The sequence below is a fragment of the Acanthisitta chloris genome, unplaced genomic scaffold (assembly GCF_000695815.1).
Source record: "Acanthisitta chloris isolate BGI_N310 unplaced genomic scaffold, ASM69581v1 scaffold2988, whole genome shotgun sequence".
In the NCBI taxonomy this organism is placed as follows: Eukaryota; Metazoa; Chordata; class Aves; order Passeriformes; family Acanthisittidae; genus Acanthisitta; species Acanthisitta chloris.
Window position 1 is genome coordinate 1 of NW_008686265.1, and position 21,064 is coordinate 21,064.

Below are 21,064 nucleotides of genomic sequence, written 5' to 3' on the forward strand. Positions count from 1 at the left end.
TCAGCCCCCCAATATCCCTCTCAGGACCCCTAGAACCCCCAAAATCCCTCTCAGGACCCATCTCTAAATTCACCCTCAAAAAAAAAAACCCCACATGGAGACATCTAGGAGCAACACCCCACCAAACACCCACCCAATTCCAGAAACACTCCCTCTGACCACAACCTGTCTCAGGCTGTCCCAGGGGAGGCACAGTGGGCAGAGCACCTGGAACTCACACACTGGCCAGAAAAACCTGAAATACCTGTGTAAGGATTTATAAACTTAGTAAAGATACAGCACAGACTATACAGCATTCTGAGCTTTCAGGAGTAAGTTCTGGTAGACACCTCTGTTTAAATGAAGTGGACACTGCCAGCAGTGATGCATACTTCTATCAACTTTATTTATAAAGAAGTGACAACACTAGAAAACACATTGATAACCAGTGTTTTGAACAGTGATGGTGGGATCTAAAAAAAGTCTGATTAAACTAAACAACCTTAGGTCTTTATCAAGTTGCATATCTGCTAGGAATGGTGAAATGCAAGAGTTTACACCTGCAATATTCCATAATGGAACAGCCACATGATATCAAATATAATCTCCAATTTCCAAACTGGTATGTAAAAAAGCCATCACCGAGTATTAAAAGACCACTGCAAGTTCTTATTGCTTTTTGAGTTAAATAATAATCTTCCAAATAAACCAAAACCCAAACAAATCCCTACAGTATCTTGCTTGTCCTCCTGTTCATTCATAACACTGGAAGCAATCAGTTATTATATGATGCAGCAAAAGAGGCATTTAAAAACACCCAAACAAAACCTATTGAAGTACATGGACATCCCCACCCTCCCCCTGAAACCCACTATAACCACTTAGTGCCAGTAGAGGAGCAAAGCCCAGTAAGACAAAACCAGAAATCTGACTACAGTAAGAAGGAAACACAAAGGGAGATAGAGCTTCCTTATAGATTCAAAATCTGATGTCTTCCAAAACAAAGCACATCATCCTCGTCAATTAAAAACGGAAGTTGCTTTGTATGTATCTAATCCTCACACATGCTGAGTAGTTCTCAAGTCCACTGAGTTCCACTGTGCAGCAGCTGAGTTTGTTTTCAGCAATGCTTCAAGAACTACAGTAATATTCAATGCGCTTTTTATTAAGGAGAGGAGTAAAACAAATGTGTGTTGCTGTTGTTGTTGCCAGTTCAGCATTTCTGCAGCAATTCCGTTTGTCTCTTGCAGTACAAAAGTTCCACCAGCATCAGTCTTCAGAATCATCCTCAGAAGCTGTTGGAACAACACAGTATAATCAGAAGCCTTGACAAAGGTTTTTGAAATTAAAGCACTTTAAGATGAGGAAAGGAAATTGAGGTCATTTTGTATTAGATAGCTGGTTGTAACACCCACCCAACCCTTGTGTACCCACACAGCTGAATTTTTTAATGCATCTCAGGTCTGCCAAACACAGCATTTCAAAGCAAAACTCAACAGTACAAAATGCAGTGTCCTCCTGCTCTTCTTCCTCAAGGTAAAAGGAAGAAAACTTAATTACGCCAGAGATTCAACTTTTGGGCAGTGTTTACAGTGGCTAATTCCAACAGTAGTCAGAGGAGGATATATTCAATCCATGCCAACACACCCAACACCAGGGAAAGAAATGACTCACAAAGTTAACATCTGGATACTAAAACACCTAGAAAGGTTCAGCATCTAAACAAACCAAGACTCTTAATTTTTTACAAATACATATGTTGCTTAACGCAATTAACTCAGGCCTACTTGAAGCAGCTCCTCTCTCCACCCCTGTTCTTTCAGCATATGCAAAATGAACATGAAGCCCACGTATGCATAGGACTTGGTCATTGCAAGGTGAATTAAAAGACAAATACACACTTGTCAACTACGACAGCAAAGTCAGTACACACATCCTACATCAGGTTGTAAAGCACCAACTTTGTAACAGGAATTTCCTCTGTCCTCTTAAGCAAAGTCTGCAGGCAAGAAAGTATTTACACTGGAGTAACTTGTTCCATCCCTGAACACAGAAAGAAGAAGAGTCTGACTCCTTGTTTCTTCAGTTCTTAGAAATGTTACCATAGTGCATCAATGATCAATCTAAAACTCAGTATTCCTCACCTGCAAGTTAAAAGCTGAATCCAATATAGATTGAATTAAGGTGCAAAATGACACTCATCAATTTTTCATGTAATAAGGATGCACACAACTTAGGAATTAATTCAGAACTCAAGTCCACCTTTGCTCTGAATACAGAAGTAATCATCTTGAACTAAAGCTTACAGGCACACACACACTCCTTATCATACTCTAAATGCATCCTGTACACTGAAAATTCATATACAAACTTTGAATGTTGACAGACATTCACATGCACACCGGGAAATAAAAACAGCAGATCAACTACTCTTCCCTTGCCTACTCATCATGCCCAGAAAGAGATTCAAGATACATTTACCAGAAGTCAGCATAGAGTTTGGAATTTGAGCACACTGAGAGAGCCATTAGAGGAGAGTTAGGCTAATCCTTTGCCAAAACTGGCAACAATTAAACTTCATTCACAAGGTCTGACAGGTCTGACAAAGGAACACACACACAACTGAAGTGTGTGTGAACGGACAAAAGAAAGAGAAGTGAGCAAAAAACAACAGGAAGAAGAAGAAATGGCAAAAGAAGTATGTCATTTAAATGCAGTGAAATTCAACTCTGTTTCCTTCCTATTAGTACTCATGTAAAAGGCAACAACCCCAAGGTCAGCACTAATCCCACAACCACAGAACTACAATAACCAAACTGTAACTGGTGAGGAATTTTGTTATCACTTGCAGATGACACTTCTGTGGTCTAAACACCTCTATGCTGTTGGGAAATTAATCATGGAGAATTAAAACCAGTTCCCCCTCAGAATAATTCTACTGATAATGGAAAAAGCACTGCTGGCTGAAGAACAATTGTCAGTAATTATGTTTGGTATTATGAATCTTGGCAAGGAGGATTGTACTCATTTAGCTTTGAGTTGTTCTAATGGGAGAGGAGGGAAGAGGGGAAGCACCTACTTTCAATATCTTCCATATGTGCCTGAAGAGTTCTTGCAAGGTTAATAAACTAGAAACAAGGCAGAGAGAGAGTAGTTTAAAAGTTGCAAAGTTATCTGCAGACATTTGCAACAAGTTAGCAACGTTTTCTTGACTTTTTACATCCCAAAGCTTCATGCCAGACGTCGGTTATCCTACCCATTTGCCCAACATACAAAGATCAATGCAAAATTTAATATAAATCCCCAGACATTAGACTTCAAATTGCTACTGCACACTTATTTCAGCTTCCACTGTATGTCAAATATCTCTGGTAGCAGCTAGTGGCATCATCTTCATGTCCTCTAGCCTGTAAAACACATCAATTTTGTAGGCAGCACACAGAAACAAGTGCCAGTTTAATGAAAACATTCCTAGGAACTGTAATGCAGAAAATCATGGTAAGGATTTGCATTAGTTGGATCCATTTCATTTACTTCACTACTCATATGACAAAACACCGCCCTGTGACTGAAGGAGGCTAATGAAAAATGCAGAAATACAGTTCTTGCTTACAGTTAAACTCTTAAGACCAGGATTACTATGAGGCAAAGGTGGCAGTTTAATGTTAGAAATATGTGGTATCAAAACCCAAAGACAAAATCCCTAGGAATAAAACTCCCTTAAGCAACTTTGAAAGCCTCAGCCAAGTGGTTTTCTTTCATCCCTGGCAGTTTACATCACTGTTTCAGTGACAGTGCAGGTGTTGAGACACAGCAAGGACGAGGAGCTTCCAAAGCTTAGCTGTGTGCTCGATATCAAACTCCAGCAGCAGTGCTCCCACTGGTTCAAACTGCAGGGTCACACAGGTGTGTGACACCTCCTCTGATGAAAAAACTGTGAAAACATCTTCTGCAGTACCTTCAAGCCAATGACCTGTACTGGAGGCTTGTTTAGACATGAGATGGTGTGCCTGTCTCGACACTCGTGGCAGCAAAACTGGATGTTCATTTGTAGACCATGGAATACAAGCTCTGCATTAGATGCTCCAGAAAAGAGGACCACTACTCCAATCCATTTGGAGATCAGAGCACAGTCCTGCCCCTTCCCCAGAGGTCTAGCACCTGCTAGCAACCAACCATTCCAATAAGCATTGGGTAAGCTTAACATTGTCACTTCTTTGTATGTAAGTAAAAATAACTGAAAATAATCAGCTTTTCAGGAGCTGCTGACGAAGAGCACTGATTTACTACCTAGTATCAAATAAACATGTAGAATACAGCATTTCTGAGGGAGTTACTTTGCAGAAAGGAGTTTGTATGCTGTTCCCTTACTGGTAAAATATGTAGGTACCACATTTCTAAGCCAAACCACTTAAGCGACAAGAATCCAGTCAAACATAGCTAATGGTTTCTGGACTATGCCAGAAAAATCATACTGCAGCTCTAAATCAGTTTCAGAATGTTAATATTCAAGGACATATTCAGGCATAATGCAGAAGACAATCATTGCAGGCTGTGGACCTTTGCAATGTAGACTGGCATACAAGGAAAATTAAACAGGTAAGACAGTCCAACACTCCTAACTGCATGTTTTGTACAGGGAGAGGTGAACCTCCCAGTTCTGCATAAGTTCACAATAATCATGATGACATCCATGCAAACCCAGGAATTACCAACAGCAGCTGCAATAACACATGGTGTGAGTGCACTGACCATCTCACACCTCAGTTTGTTTCTGGGGTGCACAGTTCCTAGGTCACTCAAGGCAACAATCAAGTTCCAAGCATGAGCAATGCCTGCCAGAAAATCACTGAGTACTTACTCTGACTCGCGTGCTGGCCTCATTGGCAGTTCCTAACATATCAGAAAAGCGCTGCTCACATAAGTGTAACAACACTACAAGGTAGAGACCAGAGCTGATAAATTCATAGTCTGCCTTGAAGGAGATCAGAAGAAACATTCACAATGTCAGTAACATGTCTGCACACACGATTCAAGAAGTAGAACAAGAATTAACTTTTACTGGAACCTTCATGGATTTATCTCTAGTTGTTCCAAGAGAATCAAGGAAATGCATAACTAAGAAACGTTAGTTACTGAAAAGCCACTTCTACTTCTGGTTCTTTCCACCCACCCTTGACCTACATGTTACCCTTGAAGATCAACAGAGTCCTATAAATAAAATCTCAGTCAGCATGATCAGTTCACAGGAAAGAACATGCAAATCAGAGTATTAAATCCCTTGGGAAGATAAACCCAATAAGCTTTGCTGGTTCCTTCTTTGTGGTCCTAACACTTTACAGAAAGCCAAAATTAAGGGATATATTTTAAGAATGTTATGATGATATAAATACTTTGACTAATTCTTTTCCCTGCTTAGATAAAGAATAGCTTTAAAAATGCTTCTGCTGACCAAATAATTTAGAGTCAAATCCTTAGGAAAAAATTTCAAAGCTCTTATTTCTACTGAAGTCTAGTGACTGCAGCAAACAATCAGCAGTACTAAAACACAGGATGATGGCACTCTTGGGAAAGCCTCTCCAGAGTCTGTTCCAAGTGACAGGAGTTAGAGTACCAGGGGAAGAACTTACTCTAAATAATAATGAAATCAGAGCTTGATGTTTTGCCTCCAAACTGGGGCCACTTGGTATTTTCTTTCAATCTCTGAGGTATGCTAATATCCTCACAGTCTTTATATATTCTCAGAATGCAACCCAGAGAACAAGGAAAACCCTCTAAATAAAGTTCATTAAAATAATACCAGCTTTTTGTTACTTACTCATTTTTAAATACTACACAATCCAGTCGTTCTAAAATAATGTATTTAAGAAGAGTAATACTAGAGGGCCTTGAGTAATTTTTGAGTTAAGAAATTACTTGAAGAAGCAGTCAGAAGCTGCCAGAAAAGAGGTTAGTTTCTACCACTCTAATGAAACAAAATAAATGTTTGCAATGGGATGTTTAAAACAACTGCTAAAGTGTGTTAAAAAACAGCTGAAGGCAACAACTCATGGCAATGTGAAATTCAGCTTAATCATGCTAGAATTCACACTGCACCTACATGGCAGAGACACTGTGGTCTGCAAAGCTACATGACAGACCTGCAGCTAAGAAAAGAAATATATTACACTTACTGAAAGCTCAGCTACAGGAAGCAAAGCAGGAAGACAGAACTAGTCTGAATGTTGAGAAGAAAAATCTGTTCCATGTTAACATTACTTCGTGTGCATAACAATCCCTCGGAAATGGAGATGCATTTGCCTTCCCTAATGAAGATTGCCCTCCCAGCACTAAACCAACACTTACCAAATGAGGTAAAATATACTAACTTGTTCATTTGCATGTGCCCTATAGAGTTCATGAATGTCAAAGTCTTCCAGATTCAGATGCAACTTCTCCTTGCACAGTTCACAAGTTGTCACTGCTTCCAAAGAAGAACCTGGGGGGGAGTGGGCAAGGGGAAAGTCAGGGTCAAGTTTCAACAATCTAGGACATAAGACACAATCACACAAACATTACAAACCGTAAAGCATCTTTGGCTTTATTTTTCAGAGCAAGGTTAGAAGAAAAGGAACCCTTTAGTACACATGTAGTGACTGCTGCTGCTGTCAGAATTTACATATATAATGTTTGTTCTCTATCCAGCTGCAGCTATTATGCTTCATGTTCACTCTGGACACAACATGCTCTTATGCAGACCTGGAATAAAGTAGCTTCTTGGGCTTTTTGAACTCCACCATGTACCCAAATACAAACAGAAGTGAAAAAATTCCAGAATAAAGTTATTGTTAGAGTAACATTTTGTCTTAAGTATCTGTTTTAAAACAAGCTGTTCCATAAGTAACAAGAGTAACAGAAGTTGATGGGTGATCTTTGTCCTTATGTTAGATATTTCTAATTAATTTCTTCTATAGGCTGAGGCTTCTAATACATCCCCTACTCTGACATGTGCCCTCTGATACTGAATAAAAAGCTAAACAGATGCTACCACCTTCCAGTGGTAAAATGTGCTCCACGATTTTCATGTCTACTACCAAGCTACTTATTTCTTAAGAATACTGTGGATATAAACCAGTTATAAACTGGTCAATTTATTACAAAAATATTTGTGCTGTGTGCAATTTCTAAAGTGTTTCTTTAAAAATTACATATGCACTTTGAAGCAATTTTTGAACAAGCAGTTTTAAAGTCCCTTGAAAAGGAGTTAGTATTTTTCGGGAAAAAAAGTAAGCATAGCCAGAGTTGGAAAACATGTTTGTATTTTCAAATTCCTATCACTCTGCTACGGTCAGCTTGGCTATAAAAGTCTTGGAAAGCAAGAAGCTTATCAATAAGGAAGGGTGGAGAACAAACACCAGCCAAAGTGGTACCACCCAGTGCCAGAGCAGTTCTAAAGCCACACTTGTGCACTGCTGTATTTTGTGCAATCTCTTAGCAGACAACCCCAAAAATGTAATTCTCTGAAGGATAAATGCAGTTCTTGGAACTCCTCACATGACAAGCTGCACACACACGATAAGCCTGATACTGTTGTTTGCCCCCACTGCTCATTTTTCAACTCAATACCTGAGGAAGAGCCTCCCTGTGTAACTGCAAGTCTCCACTGGTCTAGAGTCTGCTTTACCTGAATTAATCTTGGACTGCAGCCATTTTTTCATGCACTCCTGGTGGACATACTGCAAACTTCCAGTGCATTTGCACGGCTCTATTAACAGGTTGTCAGAACTTGAGGAGGACATCTGACAGATTCTGCATAAGTCACCCTCTTCATCTTCAGAATCTTCTAAAAGCAGGCTGCATAGGAAGGAATACCAACAAACACTATGACATCTCATGTAAGACTTTTTGTAATGAAAATTCCATTCATCAAACTGTTCTCAAACCTATGAGGATTAAAATAAGTTTCTGCAAAGACAAAAGTCAGAACACAGGTGACAGGGGACTGAGCTGCCACCTCTTCTGAAGGAAAGTTTACTTTCTGCATCTCATGACTGCAGAAATCCCTCTCGTGTTAAGACAGGTATATGTTACAATCTCAAAAGAACATACTAATTTACCTCTCCTTAATTTTCTGGAGTCTTTCCGGATCTCTTGAAGGTGGTATTTTAGACTTGCCACTTTCCTGTCCATCAGACTGATTCCAGCCAGAGGGAATAATATCTACAGTTATCATAAGATTGTCAGACAGACTGCTTCCTAATATTGGAGGCACTGCAAAGCGAAAGAGAGAACCAGGCAGAATTCCAGAGCTTCTTCTACTGTGGGCTGAATCTGGTGGGGAGGCAGTAGCTGCAGAAATACCAGACACTGCAGGTGTTGGTGGTCTGCTCACAGAAGCCCGGGGAGGGCCATCTGATGCTTCAAGAGAGGCCTCCTCACCTGACTCTCTCCTCCTAAAGACATGTTGTGACCTAGCAGTTGTATCAGAGGCAGAGATCCTCGCGGATTCATCTCTTCCTTCTCTTCTTCTTCTGGAAAAGAGAGGTGTACATCTGTTCCTCAGAGATGATGACAACCAGGACCCCGTGCTCCTGCTTTCAGAGTCTGGTCTGTAGCTTTCCCCGTCTGAATCAGAGCTGCGATTCTGGGAAACTCCTGACAAGCCCCATCTTCGCCCAAGGAAACTAAACCCCTGAGAAGCTTCAGATGCCTGAAGTCCTTGAACTTCCAGAGTTGCAGCTCCATTACTACTTGACAAGGAAGAAGCTTGAACTCTTGGGACCACCGGTGCCTCTTCAGAGCCTAATGACCTTGTATGCAATGAGTCTTGGCTAGACCTTCGAGAGAAAAACGTAGATGACATGCTGGATGCTAAACGAGACAGCAGCTGCCTGGTGGTGCGTCTCCCCTCGCTGTCAGCCGCAGGCTCCGTCAGCGACCTCTGAGAGGACAACACCCTGTCAGAGCCACCTGAGGAAGGGGCTTCATCTCTAATGGCAGTAAGAGAAAATGCTGGCTGCACTCTCCTCTGAGGAGATTCCAATTCACTTCTCCTTTGTCTGGAGGAATAGCTGGATCTTGAAGAGCTCATGTTAGAGTCTCTGTTGAAAAACGATGGCTGATGATCAGAAGGCAACGGGCGGTTCATGGATGCATTCAGCCTCAAAGTGCTTAACGAGGTCTCTTTTGGTCTGGCTCCCTCTGCATATGAAGAGGCAGGCCTGTCTTGAAGATCTGTTGCAGAAAAGCAGAGGAAAACACTATGACAAGATGCGCCCTAACACATCAGGAAACATTCAAGGTCAGGTCCAACAGGGCTCTGAGCAACCTGATCTAGTTGAAAATGTCCCTGCTCATTGCAGGGGTGTTGGACTAGATGGCTTTCAATGGTCCCTTCCAACCCAACCACTCTGTGATTCTTACAAGCCTATTTTCTGTAAATACTATCTCAACACACTGAGAAGAATTCTGTGGCAGCACTGCAGTTAACATTGCACGGGGCAGCTGAAGCAGCTAGGATCAGCTGTTCTCCTTCCCAAATGGCTAGATTTGGGGGTTGTGGTGGGAAGAGGGGGAAGCAGGAAGCAGCTGAAGCTCACTAACCTCAACAGAAGGGAAACTGCTTCAACTACTTAACAAGCATAGGTAGATGAAGGTAAGAGACACAAGTTTTCTCTATGTATTCTGCAACTGAAACTTTTCACGTTTGGACTTTTGGTGATTTGTTTCTCATGGGTGCTGCACTGCAATCACTATTGTTGAAGCCCAGGTTTGTGCATCTGGCAGATTCTAACTAAAGAAACCTCTGCACAGATGCTAAGCATCTACTGTATGGTTTTGATGACACAGCAGGAAACACAGTTGGGAGCTATTTTTATTGCATTTAACAGCAGCACTACTGCTAGAAATGCAGCATGGACAGTACAAAGCAAGGTTGTCCACCAATTCACTTCTTCCATCAAGTTCTACCAGGTAAATCAAACTGTCCCCTTATTCAAGAACTGTAGAGTATGATGACATTAAAACCTACTCTTCTGCTGTGGCAAGACTGTGGGATGAAATATGGGACTGCTTTTTACCTTTTCTGCTTACCTTCTATACTTATAAAACAGCATTTAAAAAAAACTTCTGCATTATAAAATACCACAAATACATCTGGACTGGGTGACAGATCAAGGCTGGTGCTGAGTTTCTCCCTAGAGAGCTCCAGAAGGCCATAACACTCTGAAGAACAGTGAAAATTACAGTGCAGAAGTCCATACTAGCAGCTGCCATGAGATACACTTCTCACCTCATGCAGAGTGTGTGGCTGCTTATTTTCAGAGGTAATAGCAATCTTCCCTAATAACCACTAGATAGTAGAACCCAAATGAAAGGAGATACTACACCATGGGCACATTTCAGAAAAAAACTTTCGTGGGTCAGTCAGAGTAGCTTAATTTCCTTTCCAATACCTACATATAAAATGATCTCAAGATGAAGAAGAGCAGAGCCTTACTGACTAATCACACAGTTAGTGGCAAACACCAATATCACTTTCACATGACTGAAAGCACCTACAAACTACACCATTCATATGTCCCTTGATGGTTTGGTCAACACAAGGGAAGTGGCCAACCAACTTCATTTCAAAGGACATCTTAAAATTAAGTAGATATTTGGGGTTTGTGTTCTGACTGAAGCATTAAAAGAACATGTTCAGAGCAGCTGTGGCTGCTCCATCCCTGGGAGTGTTCCAGGCCAGGTCAGATGGGGCTTGGACCTCCCTGGGCTGGTGGGAGGTGTCCCTGCCCAGGGCAGGGGGTGGAATGAGATGGGCTTGAAGATCCTTCCAAACCAAATCATTCTGGGATTCCATGAATATGTGAAGAAACTAAGAGGCATACAAACTGCAGGTTTACAAGCTTTCAGCTGCACGATACATACATGCTGAAGGTGAAAAGTCACTGTTTCTGTAGCTGGGATCCATCAGGTTATTAGCAGACAGATCTGTTCTTCTTTCTAACTCCCTTTGCTCTCTCACCAGCTCAGTCCCAAGGGAGCCAAGCATGACCGATGAAGACCTAGGAATCCTACTGTATCTCCATGAGGAATCTAGGAAAAAAAGTAAATAAATCCCCTGGGTTTATAATCATCTAAAAATCCAAAGCTGGCACTTCTGTGCATTTTCGTTGTTCCATCCCAAGACAGTTTAACATCATCACTAAGCTGATCAAGTGTCCAGCTGCCAACATACAGCCAAGAGTAAGCAGCACTCTGCTGATGCTGGCACTTAATCCTGCAGGGAGTTAGCTCTGAAAGCTAACCCAAAGGAAGAAGTAGTAATACTTTTGTGAAGAGCCAGACCCATTAACACTCATACAGGACAGAGGAGGAAGAGAAATAACGTCTTGCGTCCTAATGGCAGCTGGTTTACAAACAGGTTTCACAATACAGAGAAACAATAAACTGAGACTTAGTAAATGCTGCCATTCTACTTGATGCTACTTAAATGCTTCTAAAATTAATTTTCCATAAATACAGCTGAAGCTTAAATGCAATTTAGACACAACTTTAAGAATAATAACTGATACTGGTCTTATTCATATTACAGAGTAAAACACATCAGTGTAAAAAGGGATCTTGTTTTTTGCTAACAGCTCAAACAACTACACAGAGAAGTGTACATAATTCACCTGTGGACAAAATTCTTGTTCCAAAAGTGTGTTCTTCAATGGCTCTGAAAAATTCACCCTGATTTTATTTCACTGCTAACTCAAAAACAAATGTAAGCACTCACTGGTCAGCAGTGTGATGGCCAACCAATTTAGAAATGGAAAGACAAACACCATAATGAGAAATGCTACTGGTTGTCATTCCATTAACAGTGTAAGAATTCATCAATAAGAGTGAGTTTTGAGCAAGAAGTTACTAACTCTAATTTGGAGGGCTGTGTGGGTCCATAGGAGGATATAACAAGAACATTAATCCATACTCACATGGGGAATCTGAATGAGTGTAATGGTCTGTTTCAAATTGTTCTAGAAATATTTTCAGTGTAAGTTTTTGTCTGTTACTTCCTGACCTTCAGATCTTTGCTGGCATACTGTTTAACTTCTACCTACCCAGGTTTCACCAACTAACTCAGAGCTTTAATGAAAATCTCATGTTTTTCTGGAAGAGCTCTTAGAATGTTTCTGTGTGTGTTGCCTACAGAGTGAGCTTAGGTCCTGCTAAAAAAAGAACTCTTACTTCCCTGACCCCCAGCCACCGTGCTCTAACCAGCCACGACACAAGCAACATGCTTGGAACATATTACTAAGTATGGTAAAGATTTCCTTTCTGCTGTCTCTGGCACACACTGGTGTACCAACACAACCTGACTCATGAAATAAGAGCAGCTGCACTCATTTTTTCTTTGAAATCTGAACCAATTAAGACATATTTGAGACATGACGTTCAGCTTTACTGCAGAAGGAAGCAGTACAGGTAATAGCTCTGAAATGATGCAAGTACACTCAGGTTTCCAAAGGAGCATGTTAACAGCACCCACAGCACTTTGGATACTGCTGTCATTGTGAACATGCTCTTCTGATTGACACAGGTTTTCATTATTTAAGAAGAATAAAAACATAGTATTACAAAGCAAGTTTTTAAAAACTTGATAAAACCTCAGCTTGCTACTCAGACAATTTTGATGCAACTCAGCTCGAGTAATCACCCTCTCACCTGAAAAGGCAGCCAAGCCATTACTTCTCACAGAAGAGGTAGATGTACAAGACAGCTTAGGTCTCTTTGAATCACTATCTTGCTGCTGGCTATGCAGTCTTGAATATGCTCCCTGAGTTCTCTCAGACTCACCAGAACACCCAGATGTAAAATGAGAGGAAGAAGATGCAGACTGAAATAACATTGAAAAAATAAATTACACAGTATTTCAGAAATACACTGAACAAAAGTGTACATCATGCAAAACTCACAAAAATGGTATAGAACAACTTCAAGATACAAACCCCTTTATTTAAAATGATGTAGAAATTATGCTTCTGCTCTTCGTTAGTATTTCCAGGTCTACTCAATACACTTAAAACCAACAAAACCAGTTTCTGTAACATTCAGCATTACTCTTCCTTTATAGATAGATGTGGCTTGTAGGGGGGAAAGATATTCCTGACCTGTAAGATGCTATAACCACAATCAAATATAGCTTTACAGACCTCCAAAGGAACATAATTTTCCTGTCCAGAAATGGCTAAAACCAGTCAACTACATTTTTTTATTTACCCATTTAAATAATCCAACTTATTTTTTACCTACCTAAAATATAACTAGCTAATGAGTCAGCTAAGGAAACCGTTTGGAACAGGTTTATTTTGACTGCAATAAGCTTAAGTGCAACTGAAGCAGTTCAGAGTAAAGAATGGATAGAAACCAATTTTTGCAGTGTACAGTACTGAAATAAAGCAGTTTTCAGAAACTAGTAGTACAATACTTAGAAAAAAAACCTCTGGGATAGCCCATAAAACTCTTCATGTAGTTACTTGCAGCCAAGACATTCATCTTCTATTTGAAATGGTTTGGGTTTATTTCTTCATATAAAAAAACCAAAACATTGAGCTCAATCAAAAAGCTTAATTGAGCTGTTTGTCTTCCCAGAGAGTATGAACAACCAAGATCCTTGACGGATCAACCAAACTAGAGGAGATGTTCTAGCTCTGTTTTGTTTTGTTACAGTTTTTACTAAGTTTAAGCCACAGCTTTTTACTCTTCCAAACTATGAAGTATCTAAGTAGTTCTCTCATCCCATCATAAAAGAGACAGGGAGACACAGAAACTACCATGGAAACCCACGTACAAAGCCAGGTTAATCTCCCTCATGAATCCTCTGTTTAACATCTATCATTGAATCATTTATTATTTGATAAGTGGATGTTTCAGGGTGTCCCCTGCAATGTTCACTTGCATCAGAATTTAAGAGAAAATTAACCTTAATGGGGAAGAAAAATGTTTTCATCTTGAAAACCCTATAGCACCGACATAAATTGGGTAGTAGACCACTTAGAACCACATCCTCCATTTGCACTTGGACTATGTGTAGACACCTACAACTCTTCCCCTGATGGCCAACACTGCACACTGCCTCCTCCCTCCCCAACCCACTTGTCTCAGTGTCCTCACCTTCAAGTCACCTAGGAGAGCAAAGACCTCTAAGATGTTAAGCACTCTTATATACCCAAACATCTTTCAGCTTGAAGTGAGCAGAATTTTCGCTTGTTCACTATCTTCCCACCAAACTTGTTCAGTTTTCTGCTTTTTCCATCTTACTATTTCTACTGCAATTCAAACTGGTTTACTGTCACTCTACAGTACATGAGCATGTCACGAGCAAACTATTTCTGGAGTTACACCGGCACATTCTGGAACCCAGTTAAGACAAGCTGTTAAGACCTGAGCCTTGAATCTCAGGGAACAATTTTCTCCATTTTCTTTCACAGTATGCTGTGAGCAGCATGAAAGGCAGCCCAGTCAGACTGGACTACACCTTCCCAATTCCATTTCCTAAAGCAGATCTCCAAACCCATGAACCTAGTGTTAACTCCCAACACTGGTACCATCCAAAAAACACACCCCCAGAAATATCTGATGGAACAAGCTGAGTACAAACAGTACTAACTTTGCCACCCATGGGACTGTAACACACGTGAGATCCTCATCTTCCCTTCTTTCTTTTTAAATGGATACTTGCAGAGCCGCTCCAAATTTATTTCTTAACTACTAGTAAAACTAATATACGTTATTATTTTCATCCTCTGAATAATTTCTTAACATGACTGTCCTCTCCATCTTGACTTACTAAGATCTACTTGTCTAGAAACATTATTGAGGCCCTGCTAGCAGTTTTTCAGATTGGGAGGGCTAAGTAAAACCCTGGTTTTGTGCCTGGGCAGGGAGGTTGGACCAGATGATCCACTGTGGTCCCTTGCAACCTGATCCATTCTATGATTCCGTGAGTTTTAAATATCTTTTTGTCAAGTATTACACGTTAACAGTTCTCACCAATCTGCTTCTGCTTCCCAGGAATCTTCCAGAATGTGGATGATCAAGTGTCCCTGAGTAGCGAGTTGGAGAGGACGTTGTAAGCTTCCAAGGAGTTTCATGGGTGTCTCTTTCTCGAATTCCCCAGTCTCTACTGGAACTGTTCAACACACTGGATTCCTGCAGAACAACATGGTTATCATATGCATCTTGTAATGCAAAATTAACTCAGCATCAGACCTGAATATTGAAAACACAGTGACATGGAGGTAGTAACCCATATGGAAACCTTTAATAGGAAACCTCGAGGGATAGCCAAGAAGAAATGAAAACAGGCTTAAGACAGAACCACTGGAAAAAGGACAGATTTTTTTTGTAAAGTACTTTATAGCACTGATCAGGTCCTTCATCTGTCCTCTCATTTGACTGTGGACAATAGAAAGTTGAAGCACAAGGGTTTTGAGGCATTACCCTAACTCAGATACTGCAGCGCTAGGGCAGAATTAAGGGCCTCACTTTCAAGTGTTATATAAAAAACCCACACATGTAGAAAGAGTCTCCATGACAACAGAAGCATCTATTTGGCCACTGAAGCAAGCTACCTGCCTTGTGCTGGTCACCAGTTTCAATAGCAGAGAGCAGTACAAAGAGGTGGGGGGAAAGAAGAAAAAACATCTCTTGGGCCTACTAACATAGTTATTTTTACATAAGGAACATGATCTGTCGTAGGAAAATATAGATGGTACAGCAAATGTAAACTGTGTCATCAAGTTATTATTCCTTAAAAATGCTGCTGCATATTACACAGTATCTTCTCCAAGTCTGAAATGCTTCCCTTTTACTACTACTTCAGTTATTTATTTCTCTGCTGCCTATTCCAGTATCCATCATTATGCTATTGGCAGGGAAGGCCTGCAAATTAAGAAGTGTTAATTCCAATTACATTTCATGCAAGCATCAAAAATAGATTTCCATTTTTCACTACAAAATTGAAACTTATGTGTCTCTGAGCTTCTTATTAATCACTAACATTGAAGATGACCCTAAAACAGTAAACAGCACCAGGTATAAAACCACTTTGGGCTTTGGAAATAAGGGAGTTTTAGCAGCCTATTTCAGACACAGCTCAAAAATACTGATTCCAGGATTTGATATGCCTACCAAACTAAGACTGTTTGGCAAACCAGGCATGCAAACAAACAGTTTGCTGCATTACCCCAGAACAAAGTGCTCAAATTATCCAAATCTGATGAAGTCTGCAGGGCAACCAACAATAAATGTTCTCTTTTCGTGTTTTCTCTTCCAACATAATCAGGAGCTCTAATCCTTCCCTGGGCTACTAAGGCAAGTTTCTAATAATTATATTTGGAACCATTTAACATACAAATCTATCTTTAAGAGAACCTAAGGGATGAAGCTGTACACTACTAGTTACACTGACTCTCACTGAACAGATTATCTCTCCATTCTCCTCCTATGAACTATTAATACTACAAACACAGTAGCTGCTGTTACCATTTCTTGAACATTTCTCGAAAGCTGTAAGATTAGGATTTAAAAAGCTGAAGAAATTTTCATGGCTCATCGTCTCACAAGCAAAATTTATCCTGAAAATAAAGTATTAGCCAGTGTATTTTCGAGACTTGGTAGGATTCATCAGATTAATACATCACTTCATCTATGGATAATCTGCCTGCCTGTGGGCAGAAGAATACACAATTGTAAGATAAAAGTAAAGCCCTCTTGAAATGTCCTTAGTATGAGCCACACCTGCAGTCTTAACTGATCCTGAAACACTGGCCTTTCCCTTTCCCTTCCACATGTTCAGATTCTGAAGACATGAGAATTTCAGCTGAAGCGTCTGGATCACCATGGTAGAAATTTTTTTCTCATACCATTACACTCATTTGATTTTTTTAAATTTTAAATCACCTAGAAACAACACTATCACATGCAGTGATTAGTTTACAATTATCCTGTTTGTTATACCCCCTGAGATGTGCAGAAACTAGTACCCAGACCAATGTCAAAAATGCATGACATACATGAACTCATACCTATATGAACAGAAGGGAAGAGGAAGAACAAACTCACTGAAGAGAAACCTTTCTTTTTAGCCTTAGTTGAAACCAAAAACTCCAATTTCGACTGCTCTGTCCCAAAAGTTTTTGAGTTCAGCTATAATCAAGTATTCTCTGTAGAAATTGCTCTGCATTAAAACCCCAAGTCTCTGAGTTCTTTCCTCTTTATACCCAAAGCATTACTGACAGTTATATGGTTTTCCTCTCTAAATGACAAACCTCAAATGATTTGCAACTGAAGTAGCTCTTAGTATTTTAAGGTCGGATGAATGGATTGACAAAGTGAGAAGGTCTGCTCTTTCCATTCCTATCTGACTGAACTTAATCTTATTTGGACACTTGTTTCCTCTTGCCCCACTCCCTGTAATCCTAACCTGCAAGGAATAATGGAATTTGTTCCAACCAGCTCTGTAAATCCCAAAGATTAGTCAAGAGAGGGAGCTTCCCTAGGCTCATATCGCTAACCACTGGTCTTGTGTAAGGAGCTCTCAGACTACCTTCTGCCAACTGGGAGCAGAAAGAAGGGACACAACATAATCTTCCATAACAAATATTTTCCCCTCTGTCTTAACTGGAAAGTGTTACCAAGATCATTCCTCAGATTAGAAGCACTTTGCTCAACAGGCAATAGTGAAAAGCATACACAGTGCAGTGAACACACTGCAGTTCATGTAATAAAATAAATAATTTCAGGTACATTTGTTAAAATTTGGTAACAGCAGTAACAGATCTGACTTCACAACATCAGCTGAGCTAAAAACTCATCTTCTGATCAACAGTTTTCAGTATCTGTACACTGTGTCCATAAATCCCTACAAAAGAGTCAGACCACTTGAATTGGTTTTACTGAGCAGCCAGTGACAAATATGTAGGAATCCAAAGAGCAGAAGTGACTGATATTGCTGCCCTTACACATTCCCTGCAGCCTATATACTAATGAACACGTGCATGCTAGAGATAACAAAAATATAACACACAGACATGTAACTGTGCTAAAAATAATGTTCTATTACTTGTAAAACTGAAAAAGGCATTATATAAGTGTCCCAGATAACTTGTCAGCAGGGACCAAACTCCTAACCATTTTTTTTAAACATATGAACATTTAATCACTAAGTTAAGTTTCTGCAACTTCAAAGAACAATATGGGCTTACATTTCTGTGCCCAGAATTGAGGTGAGAATTGCTGACAGAAGCAGAAAACCCACTAAGATAACTGAGCCAAACTGCTGCCTGTTGCTTCCAAGTGCCCCGAACAATTTCTAAAGCAGTTTAATCTCTACTTTCCATAACACTCTCCCAAAGTGACAGTACCTGCAGCGTGACCCTAGGAGCTATGCCTAAAGGTCCTCTTTCACATCCCCAAAACCAAAGGCAGTAGGTGCTGGGTAGGTACAGCCTACTTAGCTCTGAGACACAACACAGCCCTGTACTTTTCACATCATCAGCACATCCAGTGTAACACCCTGAACACAAAGTTCAAACAAACCCCAGACCTCCCCCAAGAGAAAGCTCCATTTACCCAGGCCTGAGATGCAGTGACTCCTGCCAAAACAGACCCAGAGGCCACTCCATTCATCAAACAGCTATTTCTAAAGGTGCACTTACTAACAGGAGCAGGTAAAAATAGGTATCTAGACCTACCAGTTCACCGAATACTGTCATTGGCCTGGTTATTAAATACTTGCATTTTACTTATTTTTGTCTCAGTATTGGGGCTTTTCTTGGTGAAAAACACACTTCAGATTAACTTATACTTCACAAAAAGAGAAAAAAACACATTACCTGGTATCCAGACTCTAATCTCCATGAAGATTCTCTTGTACTATATGCACCAGCTAAACTGTTTCCAGTCAATGTTCGGGATCCTAGAGGGGAGCTGGAAGCCTGAACAGATAACTTGCGAGGAATCCTTGAGGGTTTTGACTCCATCTCTGTATCCTGTACAAGGACACACTGATTATTTCTCCTCCTAGAAGTAGGGACCTCACGCAAAACAGGCACAAGTCATTCTGAGTGTAACATAAACATGACTCACACGTACAAATATTTACACAGTGCTTTGGTCTGACTGTGCACTGGGCAAAAGGAGTTCTTACCCTAGTTTTTGTAACCTCTTCTTTACATCTCCTCCCATCCCATGTTAGAAAACTAGATACACAGCCCCTTTTGCTGTTCTTATCACTGTTTCATGATATATTCTTGCCATTATATTAGAAGTGGAACTCCCTTAAGAGCATCACAGCACTCGTATTAACACAAAACGGATCAGGAAAAGGGTACTCAGATCTCTTCAATTCATGTATTACATTTTTGCTAATGAACTCTATCTCAGCACTTGCAAAAATTACATTCAGACTTGTTCTTCAGGGTTGAAACTATAAAACTTCACCCTCCTGTGAAAAAACATATCTTCAGCCCACCTGCCTTTAACTTCTGCAAAGACAACCCCCACGAAAGTTGATGTATGCAAAGAAGCACATGCTGTCTCACGGGTGTATATATAGATTAATCTTTGCCTCCACGAGTGTTTATTTGCTCTTTGGATACTTCTAGGCATTACAAAAGAAACGCTGGCACCTTTTCCCCAGGAGAAGTGATCCTATAGTCATCCCTGTCCTCCTGCTAACCCTCACAGATTCTTCCTGCTCAGGATGGCACAGACAGAACCCAACCACAAAAGATAGCTCTTCAATAAAAAAATGTAAGAGAACTGCAGCATCCTCAGTGGTGCAGCACATGAAGAATAACATCATGGCAACTCAAACAGATGACTAAACCCTGTTTGTACAAGGTGATTTGCAAAAGTGATACAACCTATTTAACCACTTGTAATTCTGGCCTAACCTTCTGCGAACGCCAACAAGCTAATTTAAAAAAAAACAACTTAAAATAAACCCTAAACAAGTATCCATCAGTAAAGCACTTTTTGTTTCTATAATTCTGCCATGTCCATTAGTAACAGAGTCTGTGAAAAGCTGCTACATCCATCCTGACGCAGTTCATATCTGGCTGCAGTTTCAAGTTGCGTTCACATCTTTAGGACTTTTAGTCTTCACTGAAATCATGCTGAATTACACATTCTACCTGGCAAAGGCCAGTTTGTACAGAACTCCAGACCAAATAGCTGGGACAGCTGAGGCTAATTCCCTTAACAGAAGATATTTTAACCACAATTCTGCACATTCAGTCAGCAGCTTTACAGCAGCAGCCATAACACAAAGGAGCCTGAATGCTTCATCTTGAAAGGAGGACTTTTAAAATAGAAAGCACAGCAAGTTAAGTGACTGTTCACCTTTGTGCACAAAGAGCTACTGAGTTGTGTTATGGAGAAGCACCTGAGATTCTAGACCATGCTCCCAACACCAGCAACCTGTTTGTGTTTGCCAGAGACATCACCAAGCAAACAAGATGTGTTCAGGAACCTGAAATTCTCACTTGCCTAACTTTGCATTAGGAATCGGAAATAAAGAATTAATTAAATATCCCAGATCACATTTAAACTCCTAAGTAAATACTGAGCAATTGATGCAACTCTCAAGTTGTAAACACAGCTGTATCAACAAGAACGTTCTAAGCAGTGTCCCAAAGTTCAGAACAACACTGTTAATTGTGGAAGTTTAGAACAAATCTAATAATCTAAGATGCACCACTTCAAGTGGATCATTAGTGCAATAAAAAGTAGCAATCATATTTCTTCATAAACTGTAATGATAGTTAATTTAAGCTTCAGAGTTATCTGCCACAATGTGCACTGCAAGTCTAGTACTTGTCTGGAGCTGCACCGAGTGTGGAAAAAGTAACTACCCAAGGTGCAAACCGTGAAGCTAAAATAAAGCCACACTAATGTCAGTAATACAGACTAGGTGTGTGCTGGACAGGACAGCTGCACATCTGGATGAGATCTGATATTCAAAGCACTGTCTGTCAGTGTTTCACCCTGATCTAAAACACAAGGGACAGACACACAGGATACAGATCTAATTCTGTCCTTGGCAGAGTGCTGGCAT

At 40.3% G+C, this 21,064-nt stretch overlaps 1 protein-coding gene across 2 annotated transcripts; it reads right to left on the bottom strand.

The window, feature by feature from the left end:
• Positions 1-359: 359 nt before the first annotated feature.
• On the bottom strand, positions 360-19,003 carry MARCH7 (membrane-associated ring finger (C3HC4) 7, E3 ubiquitin protein ligase). Of its 2 annotated transcripts, none has more exons than XM_009080042.1 (10): positions 18,840-19,003; positions 14,995-15,153; positions 12,667-12,838; positions 10,885-11,052; positions 8,076-9,192; positions 7,643-7,812; positions 6,348-6,457; positions 4,841-4,954; positions 3,059-3,107; positions 360-1,274 (listed from the first exon to the last, which is right to left on the bottom strand). In XM_009080042.1, exons 1-10 carry the CDS (start codon positions 18,984-18,986, stop codon positions 1,249-1,251), a joined length of 2,232 nt encoding a protein of 743 aa, XP_009078290.1. In that variant the 5' UTR covers positions 18,987-19,003; the 3' UTR covers positions 360-1,248. The 2 variants fall into 2 exon arrangements, with proteins under 2 accessions (XP_009078290.1, XP_009078291.1); XM_009080043.1 differs by lacking the exon at positions 14,995-15,153 and adding an exon at positions 17,392-17,400 and having other exon boundaries at positions 18,840-18,986.
• Between the last annotated feature and the right edge of the window lie 2,061 nt (positions 19,004-21,064).

Excerpts from the sequence above, each read along its gene's own strand:
- MARCH7 (XM_009080042.1), bottom strand. The coding sequence starts at position 18,986 with ATGGAGTCAAAACCCTCAAGGATTCCTCGCAAGTTATCTGTTCAGGCT. Across the intron at positions 15,154-18,839 it reads GATTAGAGTCTGGATACCAG|GAATCCAGTGTGTTGAACAG; the intron begins GTAATGTGTTTT and ends GTTGTTCTGCAG. Across the intron at positions 6,458-7,642 it reads GCAGTCCAAGATTAATTCAG|GTTCTTCTTTGGAAGCAGTG; the intron begins GTAAAGCAGACT and ends ACTCCCCCCCAG.